This window comes from Miniopterus schreibersii (genome assembly GCF_964146895.1).
Source record: "Miniopterus schreibersii genome assembly, chromosome: 8".
In the NCBI taxonomy this organism is placed as follows: domain Eukaryota; kingdom Metazoa; phylum Chordata; class Mammalia; order Chiroptera; family Miniopteridae; genus Miniopterus; species Miniopterus schreibersii.
This window is the reverse complement of record NC_138109.1, coordinates 3,249,777-3,263,803: the sequence shown is the minus strand read 5'-3', so window position 1 is coordinate 3,263,803 and position 14,027 is coordinate 3,249,777. Positions and strand designations below refer to the sequence as shown.

Genomic DNA, 14,027 nt, shown 5'->3' with positions numbered 1-14,027 from the left:
GTAGGCGTGGATTTCAGCTGGACAGAAACACCTGCCGCCCCATCCAGGGGTGATTATGAGGACCTTTGAAAAGGTGGGATGAGCCAGCCTCCCAGAGGAACAGCCGCTTTGAGGCTCGCTGGACAGGAGTATTAAGGTTCCTCCTTGTGCCCTGGCCGGCGTGGCTCAGTTGAGCGTCATCTGTGCACTGAAAGGTCACCCGTTTGATCCCCGGTAGGGGGCATGCAAGAGGCCACTGATCGATGACTCTCATTATTGATGTTTCTATCTATCTCTCTCCCTCTCCCTTCCTCTCTCTAAAAAAATCAGTAAAAATACTTTTTTAAAAGAAAAGAGATTCCTTCTTGCACCAAGAGGGTGTCCCAGGCCAGCGCCATCAGCCCACTGGACACCATGAACTGGCCTCAGCTTGCTGCTTCTGGGCCCCGGTGGAAACTGTTCGGTGAAGGCGGGAGGGGCAGCTGGCCAGGCCCTGGGGAGAGGCCAGCCCTTTCCTCTCCCATCCCCCCTGTCCAGCAAGTACATAGTAGCAGGCTGCTCGGGGTCACCAAGGGGGCCTGGGCATTGGGCTTTGGGACCAAGCTGTTATTGCTGCCACTGTCCATCAGGGACACAGCCACCCAGGGGACAGGAGAGTGCCTGCGTCTCCCATCCCCAGCCAGATGGTTTATTTGGAGGTTTTCATGCCCCCTCTGAGCTAGAATAACCTGCTGGTGACCCTTGCGGACCACGGAAGGGAGCAGGTCAGTGCTGGGTGGCGTCCAGCCACAGGCCCAGAAACAGCTGTCTTTCCTGGGCTTGCAGAGCACTGGACGCAGGACGACCTCGCGGGACAAACTGGCACAGCGTAGGGATCAGGCCGGGCCACCCACGGGGACTGCGCTGTGCGGCTGATTCTCGAGTTTAGTTCTGCCTGAGAACTAGAGAGCTGCGTGTTGGAGGTTTGCGACTCCTCGACTTCCCCGGGGGGCGTCTCTGCATTTAAATCTCTTCCAGGCCAAGGGACTTGTCTCCACGGCCGGCGCCTGGCCAGCGTCGCCAAGTCAGTGCTGGGTGAGGGAGGGTGAGAGAGTATAGACCCCTGTCCCTGGAGAGAATCGGGTTCCTGGGGTGCGGAGCTGTGTGGGCTCAGCCCTCCCGTGGGAACCGCGGGCCCCCGAGATCATAAGAGGATCGGCTTGGCTGTCGGGCCCAGGGCGGTCTGGCTGAAAGTTGGGTTTGTGGGCTGGCAGCTGCCCGCGAGCAGCCTCGGCGGGAAAGGCAGATTAAACGACACCTAAGGGAAAAAACAATGACGGAAATATGAGAAAGGGAGAAAGGCCGCATCGCCTGGCACCTGCCCCCCCCCGCCCCCCGCAGTAAGAGCCACCAGCCTGGGGGAGCCCCTCTCTCACAGTGATTTTGCTCGAATGAATCATTGTTCGTCAGTCTTCACGTTTTAACCCTCCGAGGGCCTTCGCATTCTTAATTTTTAGAACAAGCGACATCCCAGTGAACTGAGACACGGCCCCTTCCTGTGCCCCCCCCAGATTTGGCCCAAACCCAGTCACGATCAGAGCAGCAGCCCTAGAAGCAGCGGCACTTTGCAAATGTTCACAACCTGCCGGGCGCTGCTGGTCGGGTCCGTGGCGGGCCGGCTTCAGAGCCTCGTAGACGGGGCTTGATCCCACACTATGTCACTGAACCTCCACCAGGGTCACCCCAGCCCTGCACGGTGCTGTGAGGACCCGCAGAGGTGAGGCCAGCGTGTGGCATCCAGCGGGGTCACCGCTTAGGAAATGGCACTGCCCTCAGCCGCCGTCTGAGAAAGGGCGTCTGGACTGAAGGGACCCGTGGCGGGTTAGACGGAGTGTGGTGTCCCCCACAGTGACCACGTGTGGCCCGGGCCCGTGTTCCACATCTCTCCGCCGGGCGTGTGTGGCTCCAGGGAATGCCTGGGGTTCCCTGGGTGCGCAGGCCCCGTGCAGGAGCGGAGTCATCCACGGAGCCTTCCAGATTGGCGGGGGTTGGACGGCTCCCCTTCCACTGCGGCCCTCAGGGGGGCCTAGGACCCGTGGGCTCTCCACCTGGCTTTGGGAGGAAGGGCTATAAAAATGAATTTTTAATGGAAAAACCTGTAGTATGTTACCCCATATTTAGATTTTTTTTTTTTCTTGAGTATAATTTACACGCAGTGACAGGCACAGGTCTAAGCGCACAGTTTGAGCTCGGTGAGTTTGGACAGATGTGTGCTTGGCTGATCCACCCACGACAGGCAGCCAGGGACAGTCGCCCCCAGTCTGGCTTTGAGGACTACCAGGCCTTCACTGCGAGCCCTCTGTCCCCTCCTCCTGCCGGGACCTCGGGGCAGTGACTCAGCCTCCTGCCCTTTAATCTGCTGCTCAGGGTCGCTGCGGGGCCAGAGTTCCACGGTCAGGGCTCTGTGGTTAGTGAGGCCGGGCCTCCCTCCAGCATCAGGGGGGTTTGCCCTTTTCTATAGTGATGTTCATGACCAGCTACATCTGACCCTCGTCTGGAACCTTCCCGCTGAGACAATCGCTTTGTTTAATGTTTACCACAGGCCTTGGAGGCTGGTCTTGGCTCCGTTTTCAGATAAACTCAGGGGTCATTTGTGCAAAGCTCAGATAGTTGGGATGTGGAGGAGCCAAGAACGAGTCCAGGCTGGCCGGCCCCGGCCTGCCTGTCCCCACTCTGCCTGGGCTCCTCGCTGGGCATCGTGCTGGCCTGTCGGCCAAGAGCCGGGCACTGGGCTGAGCCCTGGGTGCTGCTGTGAGCAGAGCAGATCCCCTGCCTGTGTGGCAGGCACACCCTTCTCCCCGAGCCGCGTGGAGCCCGGCCCCATGGAGGGCCCAGAGCACCGTGCGGGGAGGCGGGCTCACTGTGACCCAGCTCCACCGGGGAAACAGGAGCAGGCTCCTACCCTGCCGGGGGCGCGCCCGCCTCCACTGCCGCCCACCAAGGTGCCTGCTGAGGCCCTGGGCTCCCTCCGTGTCACCTCCCACCGCCCCCCGCAAGTGATACAGTGCAGGAGTTAAGACTGTGGGCGCTGGAGCAAGACCACCCAGTTCAGACCCTGGCTCTGCTCTTTACTCTGTGTCACCTTGGTCAAGTCACCGAACTCCTGTGCCTCAGCTTTCCTGTCTGCAAAATGGTGTGATGCTACTGGGACCTACTTCATGGGGTTATTGTGAGGATTAAGCTCGTTAAGGCGTGTGAAATAGTTATAACAGAGCCTGTGCACATAGTGTGTGCTAAAGAAATGTTAGTAAAGGGGCGATTGTTATTTTGACACGTAGTAATTATAAGATTATTAGTAGTAGTAGTAGTATTGAGACCTTGGCTGGGAAGGCAGGGCTTACTCACCTACGACTCACCAGGAGACCTTAGGAGTCTCTTGGTCCCCCGCTGCCTTGTTTAGGCCATTTGTGGGGGTGCCCTCCAGTCACAGAAAGCAACTGTATTCCCTTTTCTTCTCCTGCCCCTGCTCCCGCAGGCTCACAAAAATACAGCCTGGGAGAGGCTTGTCACAAACCGGAGCTCTTCCCCCGGCCAGGTGTGCGCCGTGCTGATCCCTCCACGGTCCCCACTGCCTCCCACTCCCTGGATTCCGCAGCCGAGCTGGCCGAGGGCAGCCCGCGGGGGCGGCTGAACTCGGACTCGGAATCAGCAGCTGAAATCAAAGGCTGTCCTGTGCCGGGCAGCCCTGCCCAGCGGTGCCGCCTCAGGTCGCGGTGCAGGCACACAGCTGAGTCGTGCTGCGCAGGCCCAGGCCCCGTGCTCTCTCCTGGGCCTGTTTTCCGCCCTGTGCCTCTTGCCTCCTTGTTACAAAGTGGCAGCCGCAGCTCCAGCCCAAGTCCACTTTCCAGGCAAGAAGGCGGAGAAGGGGCAAAGCCCTTTTTTCTTTCTTCTTCTGCAGTGGTTTCTGTGCACTTGAAATGTGGCTGGTTCCACAGAGGAACTGAGTTGTTCATTTTGATTAATTTGTACTTAAAGAGCCACGCGTGGCCCGTGGCTGTCTCACTGAGCCAGTGCAGTTAGACCAGAGCAAGGACCCTGTTCCCACCAAGGGGGGAAATGCATAATCGATAACATTTATCTTGATTCATGGAGTGGGTCCCTCTAAGGGCGCTGATAATAGGAAGGCTCAGAGAGGGACAGTCACTTGCCCTGGGTCACACAGCGAGGTAGCCATCCCTCTGCGTCAAAAACCGAAGTCTTCCAACTCCAGCGCCTTCCTCGTTTCTGGGGCGTGTCGTCGCTCCCCTCTGTGAAGGGGTGGGGGGTTGTGGGCACCAGCAGTGCTCACTGTGCTGAACACGTTTAAATGCATTACACGGGTCTCATTCCCACCAGCCTCATTTACAGGGAAGGTAACTGAGGCCCAGGAGAGGAAGTGCCTGTCCCGGGTCCCGGAGCCCATAAATGACCGGGCCAGGACCTCACAAGGCTCTCTATCATTTTAGCCCCGGAACTGTCTCGAATCTGCCCTGAACGTCCAGGGCGGCATGTGCGACGTGGGCTCGCCCACGCAGCTGGGGCGGCAGGTGCGGTGAGTAAGCTCGAGCAGACCTCTCTCCCTGGAGTTGTTTTTCCAGCCTAGTCCCCTCTGGGACTTGGCTCCTGCAGGTGCCACACCTGCTCTTCCGCCCTCCTGCTCATTCAGGGCTGGACGCGAGGGGCGGGGCCTGTCAGGGACACCTGTTGGAAAGGTGACCAGAGGAAAAACCCGCCTTTGCCACCGGCAGCCCAGGAGAAGGGCGCCTGGCCCACCTCACTCTGCGCTCTCTCCTAGGTGCAGGGACGCGGAGCCTCTGTGCCCTCCCCTCCGTCCTCTGAGGTGCCCTCCCCTCCGTCCCCTGAGGTGCCCCGGCCACGCCCTGCTGGTGACAGCCCAGTTCTTTGTGCCAGAATCCCTGTGGGGTGAGAGTAGGGTTACAGGAGAAAACAGCACACCCGGCTGAATTTGCATTTCAGATAAACAACAAATGCGTTTTCCCTGCGACCCCGGCCGTGTGATATTTAGGACATTCTTGTACTAAAAATGATTTGTTATGTATGTGAAATTCAAGTTTAATTGTGCATCTGGGGCTTTCTGTTTGTTTTGGGTTGCTTTGTTTGCTCAACCTGGCGAGCCTAAACGGGTGGCGTTGTCCCCACGCAGCGTACGTGACAACCAAGACCCTGAGAAGTGACAGTGGGGCGCGTGCGCGGGTCCCGGTAGGGCCCTGACCGGGACTGGATTTTGCTGTCCGGGTAAAGTCAACGACCTCGCTGGCTTCCTCGGGGCAGTTTGAGGCAGCCCGGAAGGCACACTCCTAAAAAACAAACCTAAACAAGCCTGTCTTCCGCCCGCCCGGATATGTTAGTAGTCACTCGCACCTTACTGTGAAATAGACCTTTGGTGACAGTTCAGTGGGAACAGACCCTGGCGGGATGGGCGACTGGGGAGAAGTGATGAAGGAGAGTCTCAGTCCATTCGGGCTGCAGTAACTAAAACTCCATCGGCCGGGTGCTTATAAACAACACAATTTGTTGCTTCAGGTCCTGGAGGCTGGACGTCCATGTTCAAGGCACTGGCAGGCCCAGTGTCTGTCGAGGGCCGTCTTTCTGGTTTACAGACAGCTGCCTTTTTGCTGTGTCCTCGGGTGGTTTAAGGGGCGAGGGAGCGCTCTGGAGTCTCTTTTAGAAGGGCACTAATTCTATTCCTGGGAGCCCCAACCTCATGACTTAATTACCTCCCAGAGGCCCCACCTCCAAATACACATTAGGGATTAGCTTTCAACATATAATTTTTTTTTTAAATGTGTTTTATTGATTTCAGAGAGAGGAAGGGAGAGGGAGAGAGAGAAACATCAGTGATGAGAGAGAGTCATTGATCGGCTGCCTCCTGCACGCCCCCAACTGGGGATCGAGCCCGCAACCCGGGCAGGTGCCCTGACCGGAATCGAACCTCGATCTCCTGGATCCTAGGTCAGTGTTCAACCACTGAGCCACACTGGCCAGGCTCAGCATATACATTTTGAGGAGACACAAACATTCAGTCTGTGGCAGGGAACAACAATAATGCAAGTTCCAGAGTCTTATTTACAGCTGGAGATGGTGAGCCAGGGCTGGGGGACAGAGCAGTGGTGCTGGTCTCACCTTGTGCCCATTCATTGGTCACCCAGGGACCGCTGGCATTCCAGCCTCTTTGTCTTCATTCTTGCTGTTCCCTCTGCTCATCCAGCTTCCAAGTCCCATCTCAGATGTCCTTGTGCCCTAAGCAGACACCCCCCTCCCCTTTACTAGGCTTACTTGTGTGTACTCCTACTCCCTGGAGGCTTCTGGAGGCCCAGGCTGTTCCCTGCTTTCTGGACACCCTGTGCCGGGCCTGCGGTGTTGGTGGCCCACAAATGTTTGCTGGAATGAGGGTGGGGAGAGGCACCAAAGGCAAACCTTCTACTTTTCAGTTTTGCTGAGAGATTTGGACGGTTCCCAGCAGACACTCGAGTTGATGTCAGAGCAGAGCCAGTCGCTCCTCTGCGAACCACCTGCCTCCTGGAATGCGGGTTTGGGGACATTCGACCCATGTTTGCAGTGGCGTCTGGGAGCGCTAGCCTGAGGGCGGGCCCTGTCTGTGACATTGACCTGGGAGTCCCCTGTACCTCGAGCAGCATCTGACACATGGCAGGTGCCCATAAACTCTTGCTGGGTGGGCAGATGGGTGGAGGGACTCATTCACCGGTCATGTGTTGTGACACACTGTGTGGGGCACTGGAGACCTCATAGTGAAGGGTATGACCAGGCCCGCTCTCCGGGAGCTGCGCCCATCGGGCACACAGGTGGCAAACAAGTGGGCCTCCCTGATGATGAGGGGTTTTGTGCAGGTTGTCAAAATTGGACAGCAGGCGGGGGCCACTTTAGGCCTCTTGAGGTGACAATGGAGCTGAGACCAAGTGACAGGAAGGAAGTTCTCCAGCTTCTGTGAGTCTAGGACCTTCCAGAGCTGGTGGCCTAAGGGAGGCTCAGGGAGGGCTCCTGGGAAGACATGTCCAGTGAGCTGGGCAGCCAGCGAGGGTTTCAGCCAGGGTGAAAGGGGACATGCTCTGCATTTACAGGGGCCCCCAGGCTCCTGTCGGGGGGCTAGAGGTGGTTAAGGAGGCGCTGGGAGGGCAGGGGGGCCTCCCTCACACAGGTGGCAGCTGGACCCAGGTAGCCTCGGAGGAGGTGGCAAGGGGGCCGGGGAGCTGGAGTCGGAGTCCAGACCACCTTTTCCCACGGCCTGTGGTGGTGGAGGGTCACCTGTCCTCAAGGCCTCAGCTGTGACCCCTTCAGCCTGTCTCCCACCCCCAGACCTGTCTGGGCCTCCAGGCCCAGGATGCCCAGGAGGAAGGTGCCTAGGGAAACGGCAGCCCCACCCCATCAATACTGAGGGCGCCCCGTGTGCGTGGAGCGCACCGTGGGCTGAGCCCGTGTGAGGGGGCTTCCTCCTGGTCTCCTCGGAGCCACACCCCCCGGTGAGCACTGGACCCATTTTACAGACGGGGCGTCTGAGGCTCAGAGGAGAAGGGACTCGCTGGTGACCACACGCCTGGCAGGTGGGGGAGTCGGACCAGTGGCCCGGCACCTTGAAAGCTGTGTCACGGTCACGTCCCTCTGCAACCCTCACCGTGGAACTGTCCCCAGGAAAGAGCGAGCGCAGGCCAGCGCCCCCTTCCTCTAACCGTGTGCCTTCTCCCCTAGTGCTGCTGCGGGAGGAAGTGTCGCGGCTCCAGGAGGAAGTCCACCTTCTCCGCCAGATGAAGGAGATGCTGACCAAGGACCTGGAGGAGTCCCAGGGCGGCAAGTCCTCCGAGGTCCTCTCGGCCACCGAGCTGAGGGTCCAGCTGGCCCAGAAGGAGCAGGAGCTAGCCAGAGCCAAAGAAGCCTTGCAGGGTGAGTGGCGAGTCCGCGTGGTCCCCCCTTCCCCTGCCAGGGACTCGGGCTCAGGCCACGGGGGCTCCGGGGAACCGGGGTGCAGCCTCTGCAAGGGGGGGCAGGGGGAGTGACATCGACATGGGGGTGTCTCAGCTGCCCCTGTCCTTTGGGGGTGGAAAGCTTCCTGTTGCAGGGTTGGGCACATACATCATCCCCTTCTCTGGTGTGACCCCCACTTTCCTCCATCATGACCGGTAGTGGGGCAGCTTCCCCCCGAGGCATGTGTGGCAGGTATGTGGGCATCTTTGCTGAATCGGGTGCCAACCTGGCAGCTGGGTCTCCTCGGGGGCTTTCTCGCCCCCCTTCCCTGGACAGCGCTCGTGTGCCAGATTCTCTGCTGGATTCTCTGCTGGAGGCCGCATCGGCCTCTCCCAGGGGGGCGGGAGCCCAGGTCCTCTACTCGAGTTGCTTGGCGGTCCCGTCGAAGGACAGCCTCTGGCCCAGGGAAGGTGGAGGAGTTGGGGGAGAGCGTGGTGTAGGTGCCCAGGTGGTCTCCTGCCAAGGTGGGCCTCGGACCCATACCAGAACCCTCTGTAGGGAACCAGGAGATGGTGGGCCCCCTGTTCACCTGCTCTTCTGAGAGCTGGGCTGGGGCACCAGCAGCTAGGCACCCGTCTAGGAGCCGCCTGCCCTCGGTGCGGCTGGGGAGGGGTCTCGGGAAGTCACTTGGGAAAGGCTGGAAGCCCTCCCCGGACAGTGCTCGGAGCTCTCGGGCATGAGATACGGGGTCTTCATTTCTCTTGCGGGAAAACAAGGCAGTAAAACTCGGCAACCTGCCGTCCACTTACCATTTACTGGAACGATACTCTCTGAAGACTATTTTTTAAGCCAAAGCAGGCTAATCACTCAGATTGATCGCACGCTGCTGTGGCAGAAACCCCAGGACAGAGGGCTTAACGCATCTGCTTGTCTCTCCTCTCACCTTCCGGAGGAGCATTTCAGGGTGGGGGGGTCTCTGCTCCCTGCTCCCTGGCCTGTGAGAGACCCAGGGAAAGAGCCAAAATCGAGGGCCAGAGGTTCCCTGCGGCAGCAGCTGGGTCGTGAGGCCGCGCCTGGCTGCGGGCCTGCTGGGCAGTGTCCTTTCCAGCTGGGCGTCCTTTCATGCGGGGCAGGGAGAGTGGCTTTTGCTGGGCAGTTGGTCAGCTCTGTCCTTGCGGGTTTCCCTGACCGGAGGGGAGTTGTGAGCAGCAAACAGCACGCCGCTGGGCAGGCTGGGCATCCCGCACCCACTGCCCTTCCCCCGGGGGGCCTGGGAATCGTCTTCGAGCGGATTCCTTACCCAGATGTTACAGTGCTCTCCAGGTGTGCGCACTTCTCAGCAAAACAAATCACTCTTAAAGGCGGGAGACCCTCTGCCGCTGGGGTTTTGTTTCCCGTGGGGTCGCCGAGACTGTTCTGGGTGGTCTCGCCAGGCCGCGGTGGGCAGGTGGCCTGTGTTACAGTCCAGCTGGCGCTGCGTGGCCGGGAGGCCCGGGTGCCAAGCACACGCGCTTTCTCTAGGCAGCCGTCCAGCAGTCCGGGCAGATCTGGGCCGGCCCCCCGGCCCTCCCAGCTTCCCGGGGCCTCGGGACACCCCCCCTTCCCAGGACCGGACCCAGCCTCAGAATCCCCCGAGGAAGTGCCTCGGGGTCCCGGTCCTGAGCCCGCGTCCTTTGGTCTCGCTAAGCTTCGTGAGCCCGGGGGCGCCGGGGCTGCCTCGGGAAGCAGCAGCCTCGGCCGCCTTTGCCAGCTTTCATCGCGGGGACGGGAACCTGCCTTCCCTGTCCTTGGCCCGGGAAAGGGCTCTCGCCCACGTGCGCCCTCTGCTCCTGCGGGGAGGAGACAGACCTCCCGGCTGCCCCCGGGCCCGGAGGAGCAGCCAGGGCAGTGAGCAGAGGCTCCCGTGCCCCCTCCCGGCTCCTGGGACACACAGCCCGCCCTCTGCAGACCTGGGACCGTCCTGGTGAGTTAATGACGTAACGTCTGTGGCGGTGCCCACACGCGCTTGCTCCTGCAGTGAGAGCGGCTGCTCGCCCGCCGGGGCCCACGGGGCACAGAGCCGTGCGGGCGTTTTTCGTCCTAACTCTGTGCCCTAAGATTTCTCGTCCATGACCAAAGGCCTTCCCAGGGACCCAGAGGTCCACCCGACGGGGTGGCTCCTTTGTGGGAACAGTCATCTCATCACCAAGGATACGCCAGCACTCCTTAAAGGAGAGCTTTCTCGAGCACCTACTGTGTGCCAGCACTTTTCTAAGCACTCAGTATACACCCCAATCCTGCTAGGAGGCTGGAACCCTCTTCTACAGATGGAGACGCTTGGGTGAGGCTCAGGGAGGTTAAGCAGCTTGGCCAAGTTTACCGAGCTCTTTCGGGAACTTTTTCCCCTACCCCGCACACATCTTCTGTCTGGGGATAAAGTCCACCTGGACTGGGGGGGGGGCCGCTGCTGTAGCTCCGTAATGGTGATGGGGACGGCAGGCTCTGGAATCAGATCGAGGCTTGAATCCCGCTCTCCCACTTGCTAGCTGTGTGACCGCGGGCAAATTCCTTAACCTCTCTGAACCATAGTTCCCTTACTGAGGGTAACAATAACAATGTCTGTTTTTCTTGTAATTGGGACTAATAATAGTAGCTACTCCAGGGTTGCTGTGAGGATTAAATGAGATACAGAGTGCTCGGCCCAGTGCCGGGAACCAGTAATGCAAATCCTCGGTGATTCTCGCACGAGAGAGGGGGCAGGGCTTGGCAGACCTCCTGGGGCCTGCTTGGAGGTTTGGTCCCCTGATTCCTGTTAGGGGTGCCCCAGACCTGAGAGCCCCTGAGCCCACCCGAGCTCAAGGTGCGCCGTGTTCCCGAAAAGCAGTGAATGGGCACCTTCGGCCGCCGAGCGCCCTGCCTGGCGTTGGCACGGCCGTCCATGGGATGCGCCCCCCGGGCCTGGCACGTGGTGAGGAAATTGCAGGCAGATGTGGGCGGGAGGCGGCCGGGGCATGGAAAGGGATTTGTATGCTCGTCATGAGGAGAACACGAATAAATGCGCCAGCCAAGCCAGCCGCAGATGCTGGGTGACACTTGGGCTGGACGACCCGTGTCCCTGCGGTGGGGACACACGGTGCAGTGCCCACCAGAGGCTTCTGGCGGGCCCCCGCCTGTCGCCCTCAGTCTCTGGTTTGGGGTTGGACAAGACCAGAATTTTCCAGCGCCTAAGGCTCAGGAACTCGAGCAAATACCCGAAATTTCAGCCCGTGTTTCCAAATCAAAGCAACAAAAAGAACCCAGCTTGGGGGGGCGGGTTTCGGGGGCCCCTTTGTTTCCGTGGCGGCCGAGCCCGGGAGCGTCCTGTTGAGGGTGTTGGTGTCCCCGCGAGTTCACAGGTAGAGGCAGTGAGCCGTGGGTCAGGGAAGGATGTTATCGCGTGCGCCCGTGTACCTGTGCACCCCCCGAGTCCCTGTGTGACCCCCGCCCCACGCACCTGACGAGCTCAGAGCCCCGGGCCCCCTGTGGGGTACCCGTTGGTTTCCCCGGGCCCCCGCGGCTTCTGTGTCCCCGAGGCCGAGGCCCTGCAGAAACGCTCGTGCCAATGGGCTTCTTCCCTTTCTTCATCACTTAACAGCACGTCGAGCGTGTTGAGCATTTTCCCACACCAATAAAAACTCTTGGAAAACATAATTTGTAATGACTCCATCATGGTCTACCAAGTGGAAGCTCCGTAATTTTTTAGCCATGACCCTGCTCCTGGACATCTAGGTCGTGGCCACGTTTTCCTGCGCGTGGCCTCCGTCACGTGTCACTGCGCTGCGCTTCCGTCTGTAAATCTGCCTGTTTCTTAGGAGTGTTTCTCAGATGTTCTGGTCTCCGACCGTGTTACACTCTTACAAAACTGAGGACCCCAAAGAGCTTTTGTTTATATGGTTTAGATCTGTCGTTATTTACTGTTTTAGAAATTAAAGCTGCAAACGTGCCTACACAGACAGTGGTAAGGTGATTGCCGAAGGGAAGGCGGGGTGGGAGGGGGTACAGGGGGGATAAGTGGTGACGGGAGGGTCTTGCCTTGGGGTGGTGAACACACAGTACAATACGCAGGTGATATATTATAGAATTATATGGCTGAAACCTATATAATTTTATTAACCAGTGTCACCCCAGTAAACCCAGTTTTTTAAAAAAGTAAACGTCTAAATCTTCAATACTTTATTTTAAAATAACAATAAGCCCATCACACTTTAACATAAATAATCATTTTTAATGAAAAATAACTATATTTCCCCCAACAAGTAGATTTAAGTCAAAAAGGCAGCGTTGTTTTATATTTTTACCAAAACTTTTAAATGTCTGGTTTCATAGAAGAATGTCGACTTCTCCTACCTGCCCCCTCGTTCGGGCTCCTGTGATTTGTTGCCCTGGTTGAAAATCTGGCGTCACTTGTACACAGTTGGGAAAGGGAAGGAGCGTATTAATTGCCTCATTAGGTAATTGTGGATATTTTCCTATGACGCCTCACTAAAACTCACCAAGGGGTAGTTTCTTGGAGGTTTGCCGCAGCGTGGGATCCGAAACCTTACTGCTGTGATGGGCTACAGTGGTCAGAACGCCATTGGTCTCATTTGCACTTTGAGCGGATTTTGTGCCCATGCACGATCTTCTAACATCTAGCATTGATCACTTGGAAAATACGGGTTCACTGAGTCACGCCGATCTAAATGTTGACATATTTCATTATCTATTTTTTAAAAAGCCTTGGAGCCTCGAGAAGCGGTTACAGTCAAAGCAGCAGGTCGTGTTTGCCAGAATTCTGATTTTTGCTCAAGAGCGTAAGTTGTATCGTTGGCAACAGATAATGGCCTGTTGTTTTCCCAGAAGTAACAGGCTCCTTTACTTCATTTGTTCACGTAGTTCGGTCGTTTGCCAGGCACCGAAGTTTATATGCTGGTCGTTTTATCAAGGACAAATGGTGTCCTGTGGAAAAGAGGGGACAGAAGAGTCAGTCAGAGAAGGTGACGTGACCGCCGAACAGAGATTCAGTGTGAGGGCTCGGCCTGCCGTTGCTGGCTTTAGAGATGAAGGAAGGGGCCACAAGCCAAGGCACGTGGGCGCCTCTAAAGCGGGAAAAGGCAAGAGGACAGACTCACCCCCGGAGCCTCCGGGAGGAACATAGCCCTGCCCACACCTTGATCTTAGCCCAGTGAGTCCCATTTCGGACTCTGACCCCCAGAACTATAGGATAATAAACCTGTATTGTTTTAAGCTACTAAACCTGTAGTGGTTGTTACAGCAGGAGGGGGAAACTAATAAGGGCCCCTCTCCTCCCTGTGCCTCGCAGCCCTAGACGGTCCACTCTAGCACATAGTGGGGATGCCTGTTTCCCATCGGGCTTGTCACTTGCCAGGCCCCCCAGGGCACAGAGCTGGCCTCGATCTCTCAACAAAGCGGATGATCCTTCAGTGCGGGAGAGAGGCGACGCCGTCCGAGTTTTCTCTCTTTAGCAGAAGGAATATGGCCCGTGGGAGCCTTTTTCCTGCCTGGAATGAGTCACCTGCCCTAGACTGAGCTCTGGAAGGAACGGAGCCTTATTATTTAATTTGCTCACTCAACAAATGTTCCCTGAAAACGAACCCATGCCTGTGGCTTGGATAATTCAGTGGCAGATCGGACCCAGGCCCTGCCCAGAGCCCAGTGACAGGCAGAACATGTTCAATATAAATTTGGTGAATCATATTTTTTAATTCTTATTTTATAGCCAGGCCTGTAGATAAGAATGGGCCACAGATATTCCTTCTTCAGAGAGTTCAGGGGTGCAGAGAATGCTTAGGCTTGGGGCAGGAGGGGACACCGCGTCCTCTGTGTTCCTAGCAGGTGTGGCCGTGGCCTGGCCGCGTTTACAGATGTAACCGGGCCTGCAGACAGTGGCCCACGTGGCTGGCGAACAGAGCGATATGTTATCGCTGCTGGGATGCTCTGCCCACCTGCTTTCTTGCACACACCCCTATCTCCACAGTGCCGAGTGGGCCTGAAAAGCAACTTAATGTTTCCCGTTTCCCATCCCACATTCTCTCTCTGTTCTTTGTCTGGTTCCTTCCCCCTGGATTGAATTT

General features: G+C 57.9%; 1 protein-coding gene across 6 annotated transcripts in view; it reads left to right on the top strand.

The window, feature by feature from the left end:
• Positions 1-14,027, top strand: part of KAZN (kazrin, periplakin interacting protein) — a 266,984-nt gene that overhangs the window by 187,160 nt on the left and 65,797 nt on the right. For all 6 annotated transcript variants that reach the window (XM_081146243.1, XM_081146244.1, XM_081146242.1 and 3 more), the window contains one exon: positions 7,723-7,914. In XM_081146243.1, coding sequence (XP_081002369.1) covers positions 7,723-7,914 — 192 coding nt within the window. The remainder of the gene's footprint in view (positions 1-7,722; positions 7,915-14,027) is intronic.